The sequence below is a fragment of the Aptenodytes forsteri genome, unplaced genomic scaffold (genome assembly GCF_000699145.1).
Source record: "Aptenodytes forsteri isolate BGI_AS27 unplaced genomic scaffold, ASM69914v1 Scaffold109, whole genome shotgun sequence".
NCBI classification, from domain to species: Eukaryota; Metazoa; Chordata; class Aves; order Sphenisciformes; family Spheniscidae; genus Aptenodytes; species Aptenodytes forsteri.
Genome location: NW_008794431.1, coordinates 2,703,864 through 2,720,819, shown reverse-complemented (window position 1 = coordinate 2,720,819; position 16,956 = coordinate 2,703,864). Strand labels below are relative to the sequence as shown.

The 16,956-nt window shown below is 38.9% G+C and overlaps 1 protein-coding gene across 1 annotated transcript in view; it reads right to left on the bottom strand.

The window, feature by feature from the left end:
- Positions 1–16,190, bottom strand: part of ANKRD50 (ankyrin repeat domain 50) — a 42,829-nt gene extending 26,639 nt beyond the window's left edge. The window contains exon 1 of the mRNA XM_009289499.2: positions 14,944–16,190. Coding sequence (XP_009287774.1) covers positions 14,944–15,422 — 479 coding nt within the window. The 5' untranslated portion in view covers positions 15,423–16,190. The remainder of the gene's footprint in view (positions 1–14,943) is intronic.
- Positions 16,191–16,956: the final 766 nt, after the last annotated feature.

Sequence of the window (16,956 nt, the reverse complement as noted above, 5' to 3'; positions counted from 1 at the left end):
GCATGGTGGTGTTGGGTTGACGGTTGGACTCGATGATCTTAGAGGTCTTTTCCAACCTCAATGATTCTATGATTCTATGATAACACAAGGGCCATTACAAGGAAGCCAGCAGTATCCAAGATTTATAACCATTTCCCTCTACTCAGCCAGCCAGACCATTAAGGAACACACTGAAAAGAGACAGACGCAGGACAGACCTCTATGAAACCCAACATGATGTGCTGTGTCAGTATGAAAATGAACTACTGATAATTACTAAGTACAGTTACTCAACTCTTTTTGCGTGTAGCCAAATACAGATCTACTACCTTGCATGTAGCCTGTTTGCATGAGTCTCATGAAAGCATCAAAGCCTTCCTGGAATCAAAATTGACATTTATGGTTATCCCTTATCCACAAGTACTATTACTCTGTCTCTTACAAAAAGAGGTTAGATTAGATTTGTGAAAACCAAACCATGCCATACTATGTTAGCTGTTTTTCAACTCTTTGTTATCTTCCAGCTGCTTGCAAATAGTTTGTCTGATTATTTGTTCGGGCATTTTTTATTTTGATTGACATGCTTCTAATTCCTCAACGCTTTTTGTCCCTTTTTAAAGCAAGGCACTAAATATACATCTTTTTCTTTCAAGTCTGAATTTTCGGCCATCCTGATAAAGATAACCTGTCCTTTGAAGATAATCAGTAACAGTCCATAGGCTGAACAGTTTGAAAACATCTCACCTACTCTATGTTGGGGTTTTTTTCTGTCCCAGGCTATGTTCTTCTGTACTCTTACTTCTTTGTTGCTAGTTTTAATTATGTTAGCTGGCTGCAAAATGACTGTTTTAAGAAAGGGCAATATACACAAGCATTGAACGTTTCAGCTTTCCCAGTGCTATCAGTTTTTCCTCCCCAGTGAATAGCAGACCAACACTTGGTGGATATTGTCTTCCTTCTGCTAACATATGTATGGAATAATTTCTTATTACCAAACAAAACGCACCTTGCAGGAAACACGAACAATGCACCTTGAACTTTCAGTTTTGCCCTCATTTTCACATTACTCTTTTACTTTCGTATTCAGTAGTTGATCTACTTTCTTTCTGCAGTCTTCCTTCTAATGTTTAACACATGAATGATGAGGAGCTCGGTTTCACTAAATTGGACATTTAATATACTGCTTTGAGACTTCCGTGTTCTTTCCAGCTAATTCCTTTCTTTCATTATACTTGTCTTCATGAGATCTTGCCCACAAATTATCTGAGGTCACTACATCTCCAAGTCCACTGCTTTTAGTTTGTCCTTCTTTATCCTCCTCTTTTAAACATCATGCATTTAAGATAATTTCACAGTCACTATCTCCAAAAGTTGCCTTTCATTTTCTCAGCTAGTTCTTTCCAATCTGATTGAAGCAAATTTGTCTTCCCACTAGCTATTTTCTCCTCTTCGACATTAGAAATATGGTCACTGACAGACTCCTGCTTATATCATGCTTTCCCAGCTGATGTTCATCCCCTATTTGTTTTGTTATTCAAATTTTTCACCTATATAGACATTATCATGCAAATTCTATGCCTTGGATAATTCCATTTGATATCTTAAAGAAGCTTAGCTTACTTGATCTTGCTGGTTTGGTAGAGTAAAACATTTGTATTTTAGGAAAGACATGGATTAGAGGTGTGGGAATCTCTCTTAGTAACTGACAATTACTATACTTTGCCAAAGCAGGTAAACTGTTAGATAGACAGGATGGTCTAATAGGGTAGTTGCTAGGTAGTTTTATTTACAGTCCATAAAGATAACACTTTTACCAACAAACCTTTAAGTAGATATCACACATGTAAAACTATCACCACGTGTAATGTGTACCTTTTATTCACAGATTTTTCAGTGGCTTTAACTTCTTTAGTTTATTCTAGAACCACAAGCAAGCATACGATACACAAAGCAACTCCTAAACAAGCTGCTTTTTGTTTTTTAACATACCAGTTATACAAGTTATCCTGACAGATCTTTTAAAGCATTTAAATCAACCTTGGCTGTGTACTAATATTTCCAGTTCTGCTTGTTTACCCCATACCTTTTTTCCATTAGTATAAAGACACCTAAGGCATTTGATTAACTACCTCACTTATCTTCCTCTTTGTCCGTCCCATGACCCTATATGAACAGCCCTATTTCCTCTCCTTCTCCACCCCCAGTTTTTGAGCCATTGCCTAAGTTGCTGTTATTTATATTTACCCCTGGGATTTGTCATCCGCCAGGTGTTGTTTAAAAGCTCTCTTTTATTAGGGTCAAAAATCACTGCTTTTCTTTGTATTAAGCATCAATTAAATTCTCATTGTTCGTTCCCACAATTCAATCTCTTTCTTAAAAAAACAAAAAGAAAAAAAGAAAAAGGTAGGGGGTGTCAAAGAAAGTACACTTTACATCAAATGCATGAGATGCAAGCATCAAATCAGACTCACTGAAAACTATTACTAGTTGAAATGAGAGAATTACCTATACTGCACCTTATTTTCCATACCTGTGAAGTTAGGATACTAACTTACTTTGCAAATATTCAGAAGTCTGTGGCTGAAATGCAACGTGTAGGAGTGGGGTACCACAATAAGAAAACTAACAAGTTTATATATGCAACAGAATGTATTAAAATTACAAAGTTAGTTTTAAATCATTTATGAAACCAAAGGTACAGCAAAGTAAAATATATAGTCTTTTCAGCTTTCTTTGTTAACTACCTGGTTCCTTAGCCATATAAAAATTAATATTTATTTGTTCAACAAAAATATATCTTCTTCTATGGGCAGTGTTACCTGAACACATTAGTATACAAGTGAATTTAAATTCTTGTAGCTTTACAGGCATTTGAAGTTGTTGGTATTCTATGTTTTGGAGATAAACAAAATCCATTTCTTTCTTCCATCTCGATTTATGCAGAGCATAAACACGACTGAAGAAACAGATATTGCTTTCCATGTATACGATTGTATTTGTTGACATGAGAGAAATGCTAGCCACAAAAGAGAAACAAAAAAAACCCAGATAAGAAAGGTGGAAAACTGCACTGAATACATTCAATTGTGTGGCTTTTGCCAGGCTATATTCTAGTTTACTATCCAGCCAGCCCTACGTTCTGTTATTCCATGACCGTGTAACAAAAGACAATAGCATAACGCACACGATACAAAAACAGTCACTGTTATTACTGCAGTTCAGTCTGACAATCCTCAAATTAATTAGATTTTTTCCTATGCATTTGATTCCAAAAGAACAAAAAAATACATTACTGATTGGGAAGCACAAAGAAGAGGCGCTGCAGTGGCTATTTCAGCAGTAAGCTGTTTCTTCAAAACAGGGGGTTCTTGAATTGCCTACCTGGAGGCACCAGGATAAACAACATTTTGAAATCCTGATCATTCCCTAATCAAAGTTGCTCTATACCTGCCTTTCTCATTTCTTGCACATCATCATAAAGCACCCCACACTCCAACTGTTGAACTGACCGCAGGATTATACTGTCCAACCTCATTTTCAGAAAATCCTCTGCACAAATACCAGATGAAAAGCTGTTAAGATTTTACCTTACTAGTCAAGCACTTAAGACAGCTTTCCTCCTATGTTTGCGTTACCACGTATCTTTTTCCATCTTATTTTCTCAAGTAAAAGGGACGATCCTAACCTTTAATTGCACTTAGTTGAAGAGACAACAGATGGAGCTGCTTTTGTATGTCCCATTCAAAATTATTCTCCCATACTCCCCAAAGTAGAATCCACAGCACGTGTTCCTCGTGCATCACTCTGGATCCATATTAGTTACCTTGTGGTTTGTCTGTTTTTTTTCTTCCCTCAGCCCCAAGCAGATAAGAGTTTCTCTTAATTTGACTGTAAATCTCCTATTGATCCTTTCTGTGTCTTCTCTGTAATTTACTTTAAAAAACATCGTTAGGTTAGCACCATGTGAACCTGATTCTATTATCTTACAGCAGCAATGCACTTAGCTTTGGGAATGGATTCTATAGCTTTATATTTAGTAAGATCTATTTTTAGCCTTAACTACAAAAGAACAAGTGACAGAAACTACATTCCCCTCTTCCCCCCCCCCCAACAATTTATACACAAAATGTTTATGTGGATTGGCAACTTTACCATAATTTAAAATAGAAGGAGGTACTACAGAAAAAAGTATACCTGAAATCATGAAAATCAAACTTAATGTGAATGTGCAGTACCTGCTACGAATCTTCTGGGGAAAAAAATAACGTTTTTTCTTCATTTTTTAAGAGAAAGTAAGTGGAACGAAGCTGAAGCAAAGGAAGTGGCAACACTCTCCAATACAAAATAAAGCAACTGAAACCAAATGATGCACACAATTGTCAATGGAATGCAGTAAAAGTTTGGAAAGTTTACTTAAGTGTTTCTAGACTAGTCAAAACTGATGTGTGTACCACATGCGGTACCGCTGCCATCACTTACACCAGTGCAGCAACGTAACAGAAGAGTTCATAACATTCTTCTTTCTTAAACTCTTTGTGTTGTTGACGACTTAAGTTTCCATCTGGTAGAGAAGGCAGAGTTGATACTCCTTTGCTAATTTAGGGTAATTTACAATCATATAGGATACGATTGCTCTTATCGCAGATCAGCTGCACTTTACCTACAAATGGAGCTTTTTTCCAATGTCCTGTTGAACTCCATGAAAGCATAGAAAACGGACGGGCAGCTTAGTGATTGTATCATGCTCACCGTGACTGCAGGAGAGCTAATGTAGTTAAACCAAGGCTTGTTAATTAACTGCTTTAAGATGGAAATCATGTTGTAATCCCGTTCTTAACAGTTTTTCCTCATGAGGTTCATTCGTATCTGCCCGTTACTGTAATCTCTATATTGCTGGTATTTTCCTTAACCAACCTAGAGCTTCTGAACAGTTTTCTGTTTCTTCCAGGAAAACTCCATGATTCTTCAAATAACCTTAAATATGATGCTGCCATGCCCACTTCCTCTCTCATCTCCTAAGGTATCACGGACCTTTAGCACGCAAGCTTGCATCTATGCAGCCAGATGCTCATCTCCCCTTCTCTGCGCACGCACCAGTATTACCAACTCTTAGTAGTACGTGACAAAAAAAAAAACAAAAACAACAAAAAAAAAACCCCAAACAAGGAATCTCCCCTTCTCTGCGCACGCACCAGTATTACCAACTCTTAGTAGTACGTGACCAAAAAAAAAACCCACCAAAACAAGGAAAAGACACTGTTGATGGGCCATGGACCGAAAGTCCACTCACATATGATTCTTTATTCCCATTCTTCCTCCCACTCCTGTCAATTTAAACAGCAGCAGCCAAAACTGAGCCAAAAAGTCTGACCTCCTTCTAGCAACAGCAAAGACTTTTTGGTCCTTGCTTTGTGTGAAGGTATCTGCAAACATGCAACATAGAGAGGACTTTGACTGCAGTTGTTTTGCCCCTTTCACTCCATCAGCTACATAAATCTCCCTATTTGCCTTCTTTTCTTGATCTCATTTTCAGTTCTTTTTTCATGCTATCCCATCACATTTTGATGTCATCAAGTGCACCAGGAACCTACCCATCTACATTTTTTGCAGCACCTCTGCTGCAATACCTTTGAACACCTATATACAACTCAACCCTTAATCCAACATAATTATTTTCTTAAATTTTTTTATCACACTTGCCTTTTTTCCCCAATTATTTCTTTCTGAGCAGTAATTCTTCAATCATAAAGTGTTTCTGCATTAACTATTCAAAACATTCCTGCTCCTAGACAAAGATAGACGATTTCTCACCATTCCCAGTATATTGTACACATCATCACATGGAAGGAACTGAAACCTCTTCAATGCATTGCTTCACTAACACTTTCAGGAGGCGATATTTCAATACTATCTTTTCCCAGTATATCAGACACACTAAGTCCTTTCTACTTCACAATCCGCCAAATCCTTTTCATTTTTTCATTAAAAAGGAAGAAAAGAAAAGAAACTTAAATCCTTGCACAAGCTATGAACGTGTGCATAGAAAACTGGAGGGAAGGGAAATAATTAACAAGTGAGAATTGCTATGAAGGTCCGTCTAACTAAACAGCTTACAGGAAAACCTGTAAGGTTTAAAACTGAGCCACACAGATTAAAGGCAAAATGTTAATGCCTATAGAAGTAGAAGACAAAAAGGTCTATGTAAGTTGTCATTATTAAAATGCCTTAGGGAAACTTTCTTATGGTAATTTAAACTGAAAAGGTTAAAACCTTAAATGGTATTATGTTCAGTCTGTATGCAGTGCTTCCATACAATGAAAGAAGAACATACAACTTGCTCTTGCAGAAACACTAACTGTTGCGATGTGACCCGTCAACTCCACAGATTTAAGGGAAAAGCCTAAAGAGAAACATGCCGCAAAGTCCTTAAGCTTCAGGCAACGCTAAACTTTCTAATAGTCTAGAGAGAACCAGAACACAGCGTTTTCTATGAAACCTAGCATCAGTTAAAAGTCTAAAGCATCAGTTACACGTTACAGGTACGTACTAGGAATCAGAAGCTCCATCAGAGTCAAGATGCTCTCACAAGGGCGAGTTTATGAAATACCAATCTACCTTCTGCAACTTCACTTTCACTGAGCTGGAAATACAAGCTGAGTTGGCAGATTCTTTTTAACGTCTTGTGCATGCTCTTACAAAAATAGTTTCTCATCTCACCCACGAATTGGTATGATTTTCAGTTGGTGTCCTGCCTCTATCATTTTTAAGTATAAAATAAATGTTACTGAATAATTAAAATGTAGACAAATGTTGTATTTACTAGAATTCTCTATAATATACATGACAAATATGTAAATACTTATAAATTAACAGACTCATACCACACAAAAGTGAAAGTCAGCACAGAAACTGTATTCGTAATTACTTGAACTGTTGTAACTTGTAAGCTACATTGAAGACAAGTAGCATTTTACCACACATTTAGCATTAATACACAGTAGTAGTTCACATCTTCACAGTACACCACCTTACTGGAGACAGCATTAAGGTTCAGCGCAATACATTTTTTTTTGTACTGTTCCTTAATTCTTTCATACAGACTGTCTTGTTCACCATTTTTCTTCATTAGATCTCAAAAGATCTTTTGATCTTGCAGATATCAGCTTCCATGTAGCTGCTTCCTATAAAGAGTTGTAAAAGGCTTTGTGCTGTGAAGTCTGTCTGCTATTTTTAATATTTTATGTCTCTCGCTACATAATCACTAAGTGTAAGCCTCCACAGTATGAAGATCAATCTACTAGGGAGCTGAAGACTGTAAAACTGTCCAGTCTTTCTGATGAAATCCATATGAGTAAACTTTTTTAAATTAAAAAGTACCTCAGCCACTTGATGTGGAACGTACGTATTTTTGACACAAGCTTTCTTCACCAGAAATGAGATACTAAAATCAAATTGTAATTTTTCCATTATGATTGAGTACATAGTACTGGCAGCGATAAAGAGAGGCGTGTGCTCCTTATGTTTTGGCATGGCTATGTTTGACAGTCTTAAGTTTTTCAAAAAGCAGAGAGACTTAAATCCTTTCAAGAATCTAGCCTTAAATCACACAGAATTGAGAGCTTGTCATTCCGACACCCAACTTCTGTGGAATCTCAAACTGAGACTCGAAACGGGCAGAAGACTACGTGGGAGAGACCACCGAGAACCTCCCTTGCTAGAGCACTGCTTGCACTTCTCCTTTGGCTTGCTGTAGGGGCTGAGATCTTGAACAACCCATCGACGCACCACAGGAAGTCTACAAAAAGGTACCCAACACAAAACAACTTGCTTTTAACTGAAAATGGTTATGGCTCCTCCTAAAAGCAGAATTCAATCTCGTACCAGATCAAGCTCCTCTGGGCTAGGATCCAGCTAGCTTCAGCATTCTAGTCAAGCATAAGGGAAAGATGTCAGAATGGACAAAATTCTGGGCAAGTACAGAAGTAGAATGTTGCATATTTACACACCTAAAATGTTGCTAAGAAAAATTCCCTTTAAATACAGAAAACTTTGTTTAGCTAAGGGATTTTTTTAATGTCACATTCTTAGGTGTGACCTCTGAGGAAAGACTAACAAGTTGGAATTCTTTAATTTAAAGATGAGATGAAAGAGAATAAAGCAGTATTCAAATACGTAAAAGGCTGTCCCAAAAAGGGAAGAAAGAATCTATTCTCCATGTCCCTGGAGAACTCCGTAAGCAGTAACAAGCTTAGATTATAGCAAGAAAAAAGCCTCAGGTTAGACATATGGAAATTTTTTTTCTGGTAAGAATTGTGAAGCGTAAGAGCAGATGAAGCAAGCATCTCTCAGAAGCAGACTTGGTTTCTTCTGCCTGGGGAAAGAGATGGTGGACTTGATTTTCTGAGGTCCCCTTCCAACCTCCTCTCTTGAGGTCGAAATCAGTCACTTGCACATTTGAACTTTACATGTGGTAAATGAATAAACACACTGGAAGTTTAACGACTTTCTTCTTTAAAGGGTCTTGTAAATTAATTCATTATGCATTCAGATCTTTCTTCACATGAAACAGGATACAGTTAGTCCTTGGCTTTGTTTCTACCATTTATAGCTCTACGAAATTAGAGAGTCTGACAAGATCTATGTTCACACCCTCCTTGTAACCGTTGCAAAGCTACAGCTACCAAGATTGTACTGGAGCTGCAGAAGCAGAGGGAAGGGCTGTGTAGCAGCCCTTTCCAGAAGAAAGGAGATGAAAGACATAGATCACTTCCAGACAGTCTTTGAGACTTGGTTGAGAAGAGTCAAGGCATTTCTTTTCTATAAAAAGATTACTACTGAATTACTAACGTCTTACAGCATAAATTGATAGAAATCCCAGCAGTTTTCAAGTTTCCAGTAACCCAAGCTCAGGCATCTATAACTGTCTCCAATGTGCTGCCTCTCAGCGTATCTTTTATTTCAATCCCTCCTAAGCTCATGGAAAAACCAGACTTTCACTAAATGCATTTCATTTAAAAAAAAAAAAAAAGGGCAAGAGAAAAGTAGCCCGAATATCACATGCTACCACCTCACCTCCTCCAGAGCAAAATTAATACTGCTTATTTTCACAGCAGTCACAGAACTTTGGGTGCTGCAAACAGCAGCAGAAGCATGTACTGTGGTTAATTCACTAGCAAGGAAAACTCAAAGTTTGTAGGGTAAAGTATCAAAGACTAGCCCCATGAGAGCCAGGATACTCTAATTAATCTCTGGCCTCAGCCATTAAAGTGGATTTGAAACTTTCTGTTAGCTAAAGACAATGCGAAAGTAAACAGTTAAAAGAGGAAAGAAAAAAAAAAGGAAAGGAAAGAACTAAAGAGGAGCTGGCCTTCAACTTTGCAGATTTACTCCAAAAACCACTTAAGTTTCTGTAATTAAGAATAAGCTACTCCAAAACAGTGAAAAGCTCACTAATTAATTGTTCAATAAAGCCTACACAGTCCATGATAATTTTAATTATATTACTGGCTTCAAAGATCGTACAAGGAGTTCTAAAAAGAACAGCTTCTTCACACTTCATCTGTTATCGCATACAACTCAATTTCTAAACCTGTTCCTTCTTCTATGCTAAATAAATGGCAAGAAAAATGGCATTTCAGTACTGCAGATTTAAAGTCCCCGGACAACAGTCACAGAACATTTGCTGAACAACCCTGTGTTTTTCTACATTGTCAGACAAACAATCCAGAACTTGAAACAAAACTTGTTTCCCCTTATCATTTAGATAAGGGTAAAAGCTCTCTCAATCACCTGCAATTTGCAGCTTTCTGACGATACACCACTCTTGAGGGAAACAGGGAAGGAAAAAGAAAAAAATAAATTAGTAGCATGGAAAACCAACACAGGTGAAGGGCGGGGGGGGGGGAGAAAACACTTGTTAGCATTGATTGACAGTCCTATTTTTTTTTTTTACTCTGAATTCTTCTGTTTATGAGATTTCCATCATACTGCCAAGCATGAAACACCAGAGGCTCAATCCTTTGGAGTTCTCCTCCAAACAGGTAAAAGTAACTTTACATAGATAACAGCTATTGGCACAAGATTTGTTGTACTTTAATGCTGTCCAAACAAATGACTCATACAAGAGAGCTTTCAATTTTAATCAACATAAACCCCTGCTTCAAACCTGCAGTCAGCATAAGACCTTACGTGACCTCTCACACTTTTTACAATCGAGTCTACAGGTATTTGCATATTCTAGAGAACTATAAAACTGCTTTACTTTTTGTATCACTTAACATTATTGGTCACGTTCCATCACAATGCAAATCTGTTGTGCATGCAAACACAGAGGAACTAATACCACAGCTACTTAGTACAGCTTCACAGAGCACTAGGGCGTGAACTGCAACATCCAACAATTCTTTATTGCCATTATTTTAAAGTTTTGGTGTGGGTGCCTCTTGCCACCTGTCCAGCTTGGTTAACTCTGGGGTTTCCCTTTTCAAATATGAGCAGCAGAGATCAGGAGTTAGAAATAGAAGAAAAGCTGTGCTTGTCTGGGAACCTGAAAAAGGAACCATGACACTGAATTTAGCACCAGCGTGCACAGAAAAAGAAATAAATCTGGAGTCCTTTCTGAAAAAAGGGTGCTTAAGTTCTGGGGCATAGTTTCCACTATATTCTTTTTTGGTAAAGAAGATGTAACATCAGCTTGAGAAAACTTCTATGATGTTCTTATACAATCACAAATTTGTTCAGCAGTTTTGGGTTTGGTTTTTTTTTTTTTTCTTTTAAATTGTTCTTTTCTTGGGTCCCTACTGATCAGGGACAGCTATTTGCATGGGAATGCAATTCCAGCAATGCAAGTAAGTGGAAATCTGAATTCATAGCTTCATTTTTCGCCCAATAAAAATCTCTTTGATCAGATCATCTTACGTTAAAGTAATTGTATTAGAAACACTTAACTTTCAGGACACTTCACAAGTAAAAAACACTTGAACATCATTGACCCAAATTCAATATGTGAGAAATCAGTATGTGAAAAGTCTCACAAGATTTGAAGTTTCTTGAAAAGACATGCAGGAGACAACAAGAAACTTCATCTGTGAATGACAGCAAAGCAGCTCCATCTGCACCAACCTGCTGGCAGATGTGGAAATTCACCATTTTTGGGGGATTTATTAATTTCGGCAATTTATCAATTTCAGCAATTTACCCAAGCAAAATTCAAATTTTGCTTTAAGTTTCTACTAGACCAACGCACACTAAAATGGAGTTTACCGCAAGCTTAAAACCATTATGTTATTTAACAGACATGTTCTATCTCTAAATTCTCTGGAACTGACTCGGGAGCTCTGGTCGTGGTTGCCTTTCAAACTCAGAGCAATGGCTGCAAAAGAAATTCAACTCTGCAGGGTAAACTAGGTCAACACTTCCAGTAACGTTCGCTTTCTGGGCTGTGAAGTAACCAAGCTCTGCCTTCCACCGCTAATCCTAACTGTAGCACAGCACGTGGGAATTATGTGCCTTCCCCTACTGTCTGAAGGTGTTTAATGTCATCTCCTTTGTCTGAAAAACGTAAACCAGGATCATAAGGGTGAATGTCTTTTTTCAGGCTAGTTCGCACAAATTTCAGTATTACCCATGGTTTATATCAGAGTTCCTCTATGTCCTCATGGCCTTGGGTAACTGATAGCTGCCGGTATTCCTACCAATCGCTGGAAGTATAAACTTGCTGCAGCAAACCCCAAACCAACCCCCATTCACAACCCTAGAGATAGCATTGCAAAATCTGGGTTATTCTGATTTTGACTTTTCTATTTAAATAGGGAAGAATAGCCTAACAGACCTTTTCAATTAGATTCTTTCAGTTTAACACATCGTTTCTTCTTACTTTCGGAGTCCGTAACACTCTTTGCCATTTCCTTTTTACTTTCTGCTTCACTTTCACCTAAAATTTGGATGTGAGGTTTCAGCATTCTCCCTTACGTTTAAGACTGCTTTCTGCTCCAGTACTGCACGCGTGAGAAAAGTGCCTCAGAAGCAGTGCTGTAAGTAGCAGTTCTTTCTCTCAGCTGTCAGTGCAGCAACAAATGCTCGTTAAATACATTTGTATAGATCAGCCCTTCCAGCTCTTCAAATCTGCAAGATCTGCCCCTGAAAGAATTTTTAGGGCACGTTAAGATTATAAATACATGAGAAATTTTTAAGAGAAGACATTCAAACAGGAGGAGAAAAGTCTTAACTCTCCGGGTCATCACTTGCACATGTATCACTGTGACCATCAGGGTTGCTGAAAACCTATTTAAAAAAAACATCCGTCAGAAAAAGATTCACTATTTTAAGTAATGAGCTTTATCTCGTTTATAAACTGGCGTGTTACGAGGCATTAGGAAGTTTTTCTTTCTTACTATTTCTAGGACAATTAGCACAAAAATAGAATGGCGCAATCTTGTTTAGCACTTATGAAGAGAAGTCTTTCCATTTTAGGCCATGAATACATAGCTGGGTCTGGAGCAGCTGTGCAAAGCAGAGCAAAAATTTGACAATGTCTTTAAAGAAAGATCTTTCCCCTCTTCTACCGAATAAAGAAAATTAAAATAAGGTAAAAATCAATGGGGCACCGAGACGAGGGCTTTATGCTGTTTCACAATGCGACAGGCAATCAACTGACTGTTGAGTCTTCCTAGAACTCTTTTCACATTACAACTTTCACTTAACAGAAAGCATGTATCAACACACCAGACCAGAATACCGAAGTGCTCAGTGATAAGTCTTAGAAACCATGAAAAATACTAACACATTTTTGTTAAACATTTCTTGCTTGCTTTATATATTAACAAAAGTTCAATTAACAAGCGAGCGAGGTATTTGATGATGGGAAGGGGGTTGCCAAGTTCCTCTTGTTTGTGGACAGTGATTGTATCATACAGGCAGCAGAACAAGCTCGCAGCGCTGCTGTCAACAGCCATCTCCTGGTCCCCTGCCACAGTGCTGAAAACTTATATTCCCAGTACAGCACCTTGTCTCTAACACCTCATCTCCCTTAGATCTGAAATGTGAGAATGAAGACTATCTACCACAGCTGCTTTTGAGAGCAGGGGATCAGGGTAGGTGGGCAGCAAGGGAATACATGAAGGGCCAAACAAAAAAAAAAAATCTCCTTGACTGAAGCTGTTGTACTACAACGTAAGTATTTTTAGCGTTAATAATAAGAGTTCACAATCACTGCTGCAAAATTTGAGAGGGGAAAGACTAGTACCACATATACTGGTATCATTAAACCCTGTGTTCATAAAAAGCAGTCTTATCTAAAAAGCCGAGTCTGACTCACAAGTATCTTTTGTATTTCCATATTGCGTTTTTGTCTAAAGACATTTACCTAACTCCTGTTCTTTGGAATACGGCAATCATGTCTCGAACAGAGGAAGAATTCCAGCTCTTAGAGAGAACTTGCCTGTACTAAATTACTAAGATTTCCTTGTAGTAGACTTTTAAACATAAACGGGCTCTTACTCACCAGATTAATCCAGTTCCATAATTTTAAAAGACTGCCTAAAGCTAGATGGCCAGTCTGCTATGCCATTTATAGACATGTAATTTCACCCAGTTTTTAGTCATTAGAAATTGAGAGGGCTTAATACATCTGAAATTAGGACCTTAATAGCTGCTAGAAGTTACATCTTCACTTAGCAACAAACAAAAAAAATCCAGAATTAGTCTTGGTTTAGACTATTTAAGACACTACACTGAGAACAATGTAGACATGCATCCTGTTTATTCAGCGGGCAAGGACATAACAGCCATGAGAACTGGAAGGCTCTTTTACACCACCATGACAATATAAGCAAGCACTACAGTTCAACCTCAGTACTTGTTTACCCAGTCTGAGTAGCCGGGGGGGGAGAAGAGAGAGGAATTTTTTTTTTTTATACTGCAAACATCATCCACTAAACCCTTAAGTACCACAAAAAGTTACATCGCTGCACAATACTAAAGAACTTCAGTTTAACTAATATTCCAGGAAAGTTTTACACCGGCAACACAATCAATTGATGCTCTGTTGCTAGAGACAAGCCTCATCCTTTCTGAATTTTCCTTCATTGTGACCCAAAGGAATAAAGACCAACAAACACGTGCTTGTGAAGGCTGTGCTCAAGACAGCACATTGTTTTAAGTGATCTATGGATATACACTCACACATACACATTAGTATCCTTACAGAAACAAAATTCTCAGTGACATACTGAAGAGACTTCGGTTTGTTAGGGAACACTAGGTAAAAAAATAAATATTTTCATTCAGCTTAGATAGCTGACAAACCTTCTAAGGGGCAGGGCAAGCCCTCGTGATAAGTTTCTGATCCACTCAACACTTTGGCGTACTTATAAATAAGTAGCAATAAAGATTTGACATAATCTGTGCATATTGTGAGAAGTAACATAAGGAGTTAATTGACATTTTCCTACCACATATTTTTAGACAAACATAAAACCGATGTGCTGGATCAGACCCAGAGATCCATCAGTCCAGCTTCCTCTTAGACAGAGCACAATATTGGAAGCTTTTGCGAGGGTCCTAGAAGGTCTGTTTCAGGTCTACAAAGGGCAACTGCCCTACGTTTATGGCACATGAAGGCCACTGACTAGATGTCTTCTACTCTGAAGTCAATTACTTTAAAGTCTTTCCAAAACATTGGTTACAACTGACAGTATCAATATACAAATGTAAATAAACTCACTATTAATAATAAATTTTGTTTAAAAAGTAAAGATTTATTTGTGTCAGCTATAAGGACAAACTTAAGACTTTTTTCCACAGTAGGTCGTCTGCAAGCTCTGACAGAGGTAACAAGCCATGAAACTAACATGTTTTAAACTGTCTGCATGGTAGACTCTTTGGAAGGAAGACCTAAACAGAAGCCAGCATTTTTTTTTTTATTCGGGTTTTATTTTCGATAGGGTTTTTTTAATTTGTTTTTACCTTTTAAATGCTTCAGCAGGGTTCCTCTCACATTCCCCGGGTTGCAAGAGACTTTGAATAGCAGGATCTCTTAGTTTGTCCTCATATCCCTGGATCAGTCCGCTGCGGCAGATTTGTGTAACTAAACCTCTAATAAACCCTCCAACACACAGTGTGTCAGAGTCTTGGGCCCTGCAGAAATGGAAGGCTAGAGCCTGACGATGTAAGCCTCTTTGTAGGTTTGCAGGTGAGCTTGGCCACAGTAACTCAGTACAGAGGGCTGTCTTCCCACTACCGGGCCCTCCTACCAACAATACACCCCAGGCAGCTCCTTTCCCAGAGACACCACCGGTATTATTCCCAGAATTCGCTACAAGAGATGGTTTGTTGGCAGCACTACTGCTGCAGTTAGCTTTCTCCTGGAGGCAGTGCTGAAGCTTGTGGAAAACCCACTCCCTACAGTAAAACGGCTTTCCCTGCAGCAAGCTGGTTTGAGCCATTTTATAAAGCTTCTTCTCTTGGATTTGTCATAAGCAGCAGTACACCTTCAACATCTCAGAGCAGGGAGATACGCATTCATCTTGCGCAGAAAAAATCTTCTGCGCAGAACTTGACAGAGGTTAAGGTAGTCAGGTAACCTTCCTTGTAAAACTGAACAGCCTCTTCTCAGGAAGGGTGTCACTCTGTATGCTTTATTATGATTAGCGTAACACAATCACAGTTCAGCTGACATCATGAAGCGGTGTCTGATACCAGTGCTCAACAATACTTCTCATATGGCTCAAAAGTTCATACAGCTCCATGGCTGCATCTGTAGTTTATGCAGTTGTGTGTGTTCCCAGCGTACAGGGGAGACAATACATCTGGAAAAACTGAGGGAAAGCCAACTGAGCCAGTGTATACTAAATGCCTTTCAATTACAGGCATTAATCTCTCTGGATATACATCCAGAAAAAGCTGTCCATAATAAAATGTTCCTTCTGGGAATTTTAGAGAGAAAGTGATTTTTCTTCAGGGTACTATATACATACCACAAACGTGGATGTACCACTCGCTAAGAAACGATCAGTTTGGACAGCGAGCTTTGCAGGCTTCATACATCTGGGCGAGTGTCTGAGAAGTGCTTCAGATTATGCTTTCTTATGCAGCACAGACGACAGAATAAAAAATGTTTACAGCTTCTTATTTCAATACATTCGTAAGCGTCTTCTTCAGGTACTTGGATTCTTACTGAACCTGTTCTCAGGTATCTTAATCGCAAGATGTCAGAAGAGACAACATCTTCCCCTAGAGCTCTGAAATAAAGAAGACAGCACTTTTAACCCTACATGCAAGTCGTAATTCAGTCAGTTGCAAACGCAGACAACAAAGAGTAAAGTCAAGGGCTCTTATTCTTTATTTTTGCTTATACCATTAAATCAAATTCATCTAAAAAGCTGTTGTACGCAATTTTGTTGTTATGAGGTACGATTAGCCACGTATTAAAAAAAAAAATAACAAAAAACAATAAACAGATATGACAGTGGCCTCAAAACCACAGGAGCAATGAGCCTTGCATCTTCTCCCGAGGAGAACGGAATATACCCCTTCATCTTACAAACACTCTTCCTAACAAGGCTGCATCGCCGAATTCTCTCTTCACCCGATTTTTCTACTGCCGGCTACGGTTTTTTTTTGAAGTTCAATTTACACGGGAGGGCTGCCGACGGCTCTTCGCACACTTCTTTGTTCACGACTCGCCGGCAGCAGGGCGCCCGGCAGACTCCAGGGTCACCCACCCCCCCCCCCCGCCGACACCTCACGCCTCCCCGCTGCCCTTGTCACCGCTCCCGTTCCCCGCGGCCGAGCTCCGTCCCCACCGGGGACACCCACCCCGCCGACCAAACCCCTTTATCCCGGGCTGGGCTTTAACCCCACGCTCCCGCTTCTTTCCGCCGAGGCAGGGAGACACACGCACGGCTCAAAAGTCACTTCGGCAGCGCCCCGGCAGCCCGGTCATCTCCCTCTGAGAAAACCCCCAAGTCAAGCGAGCAG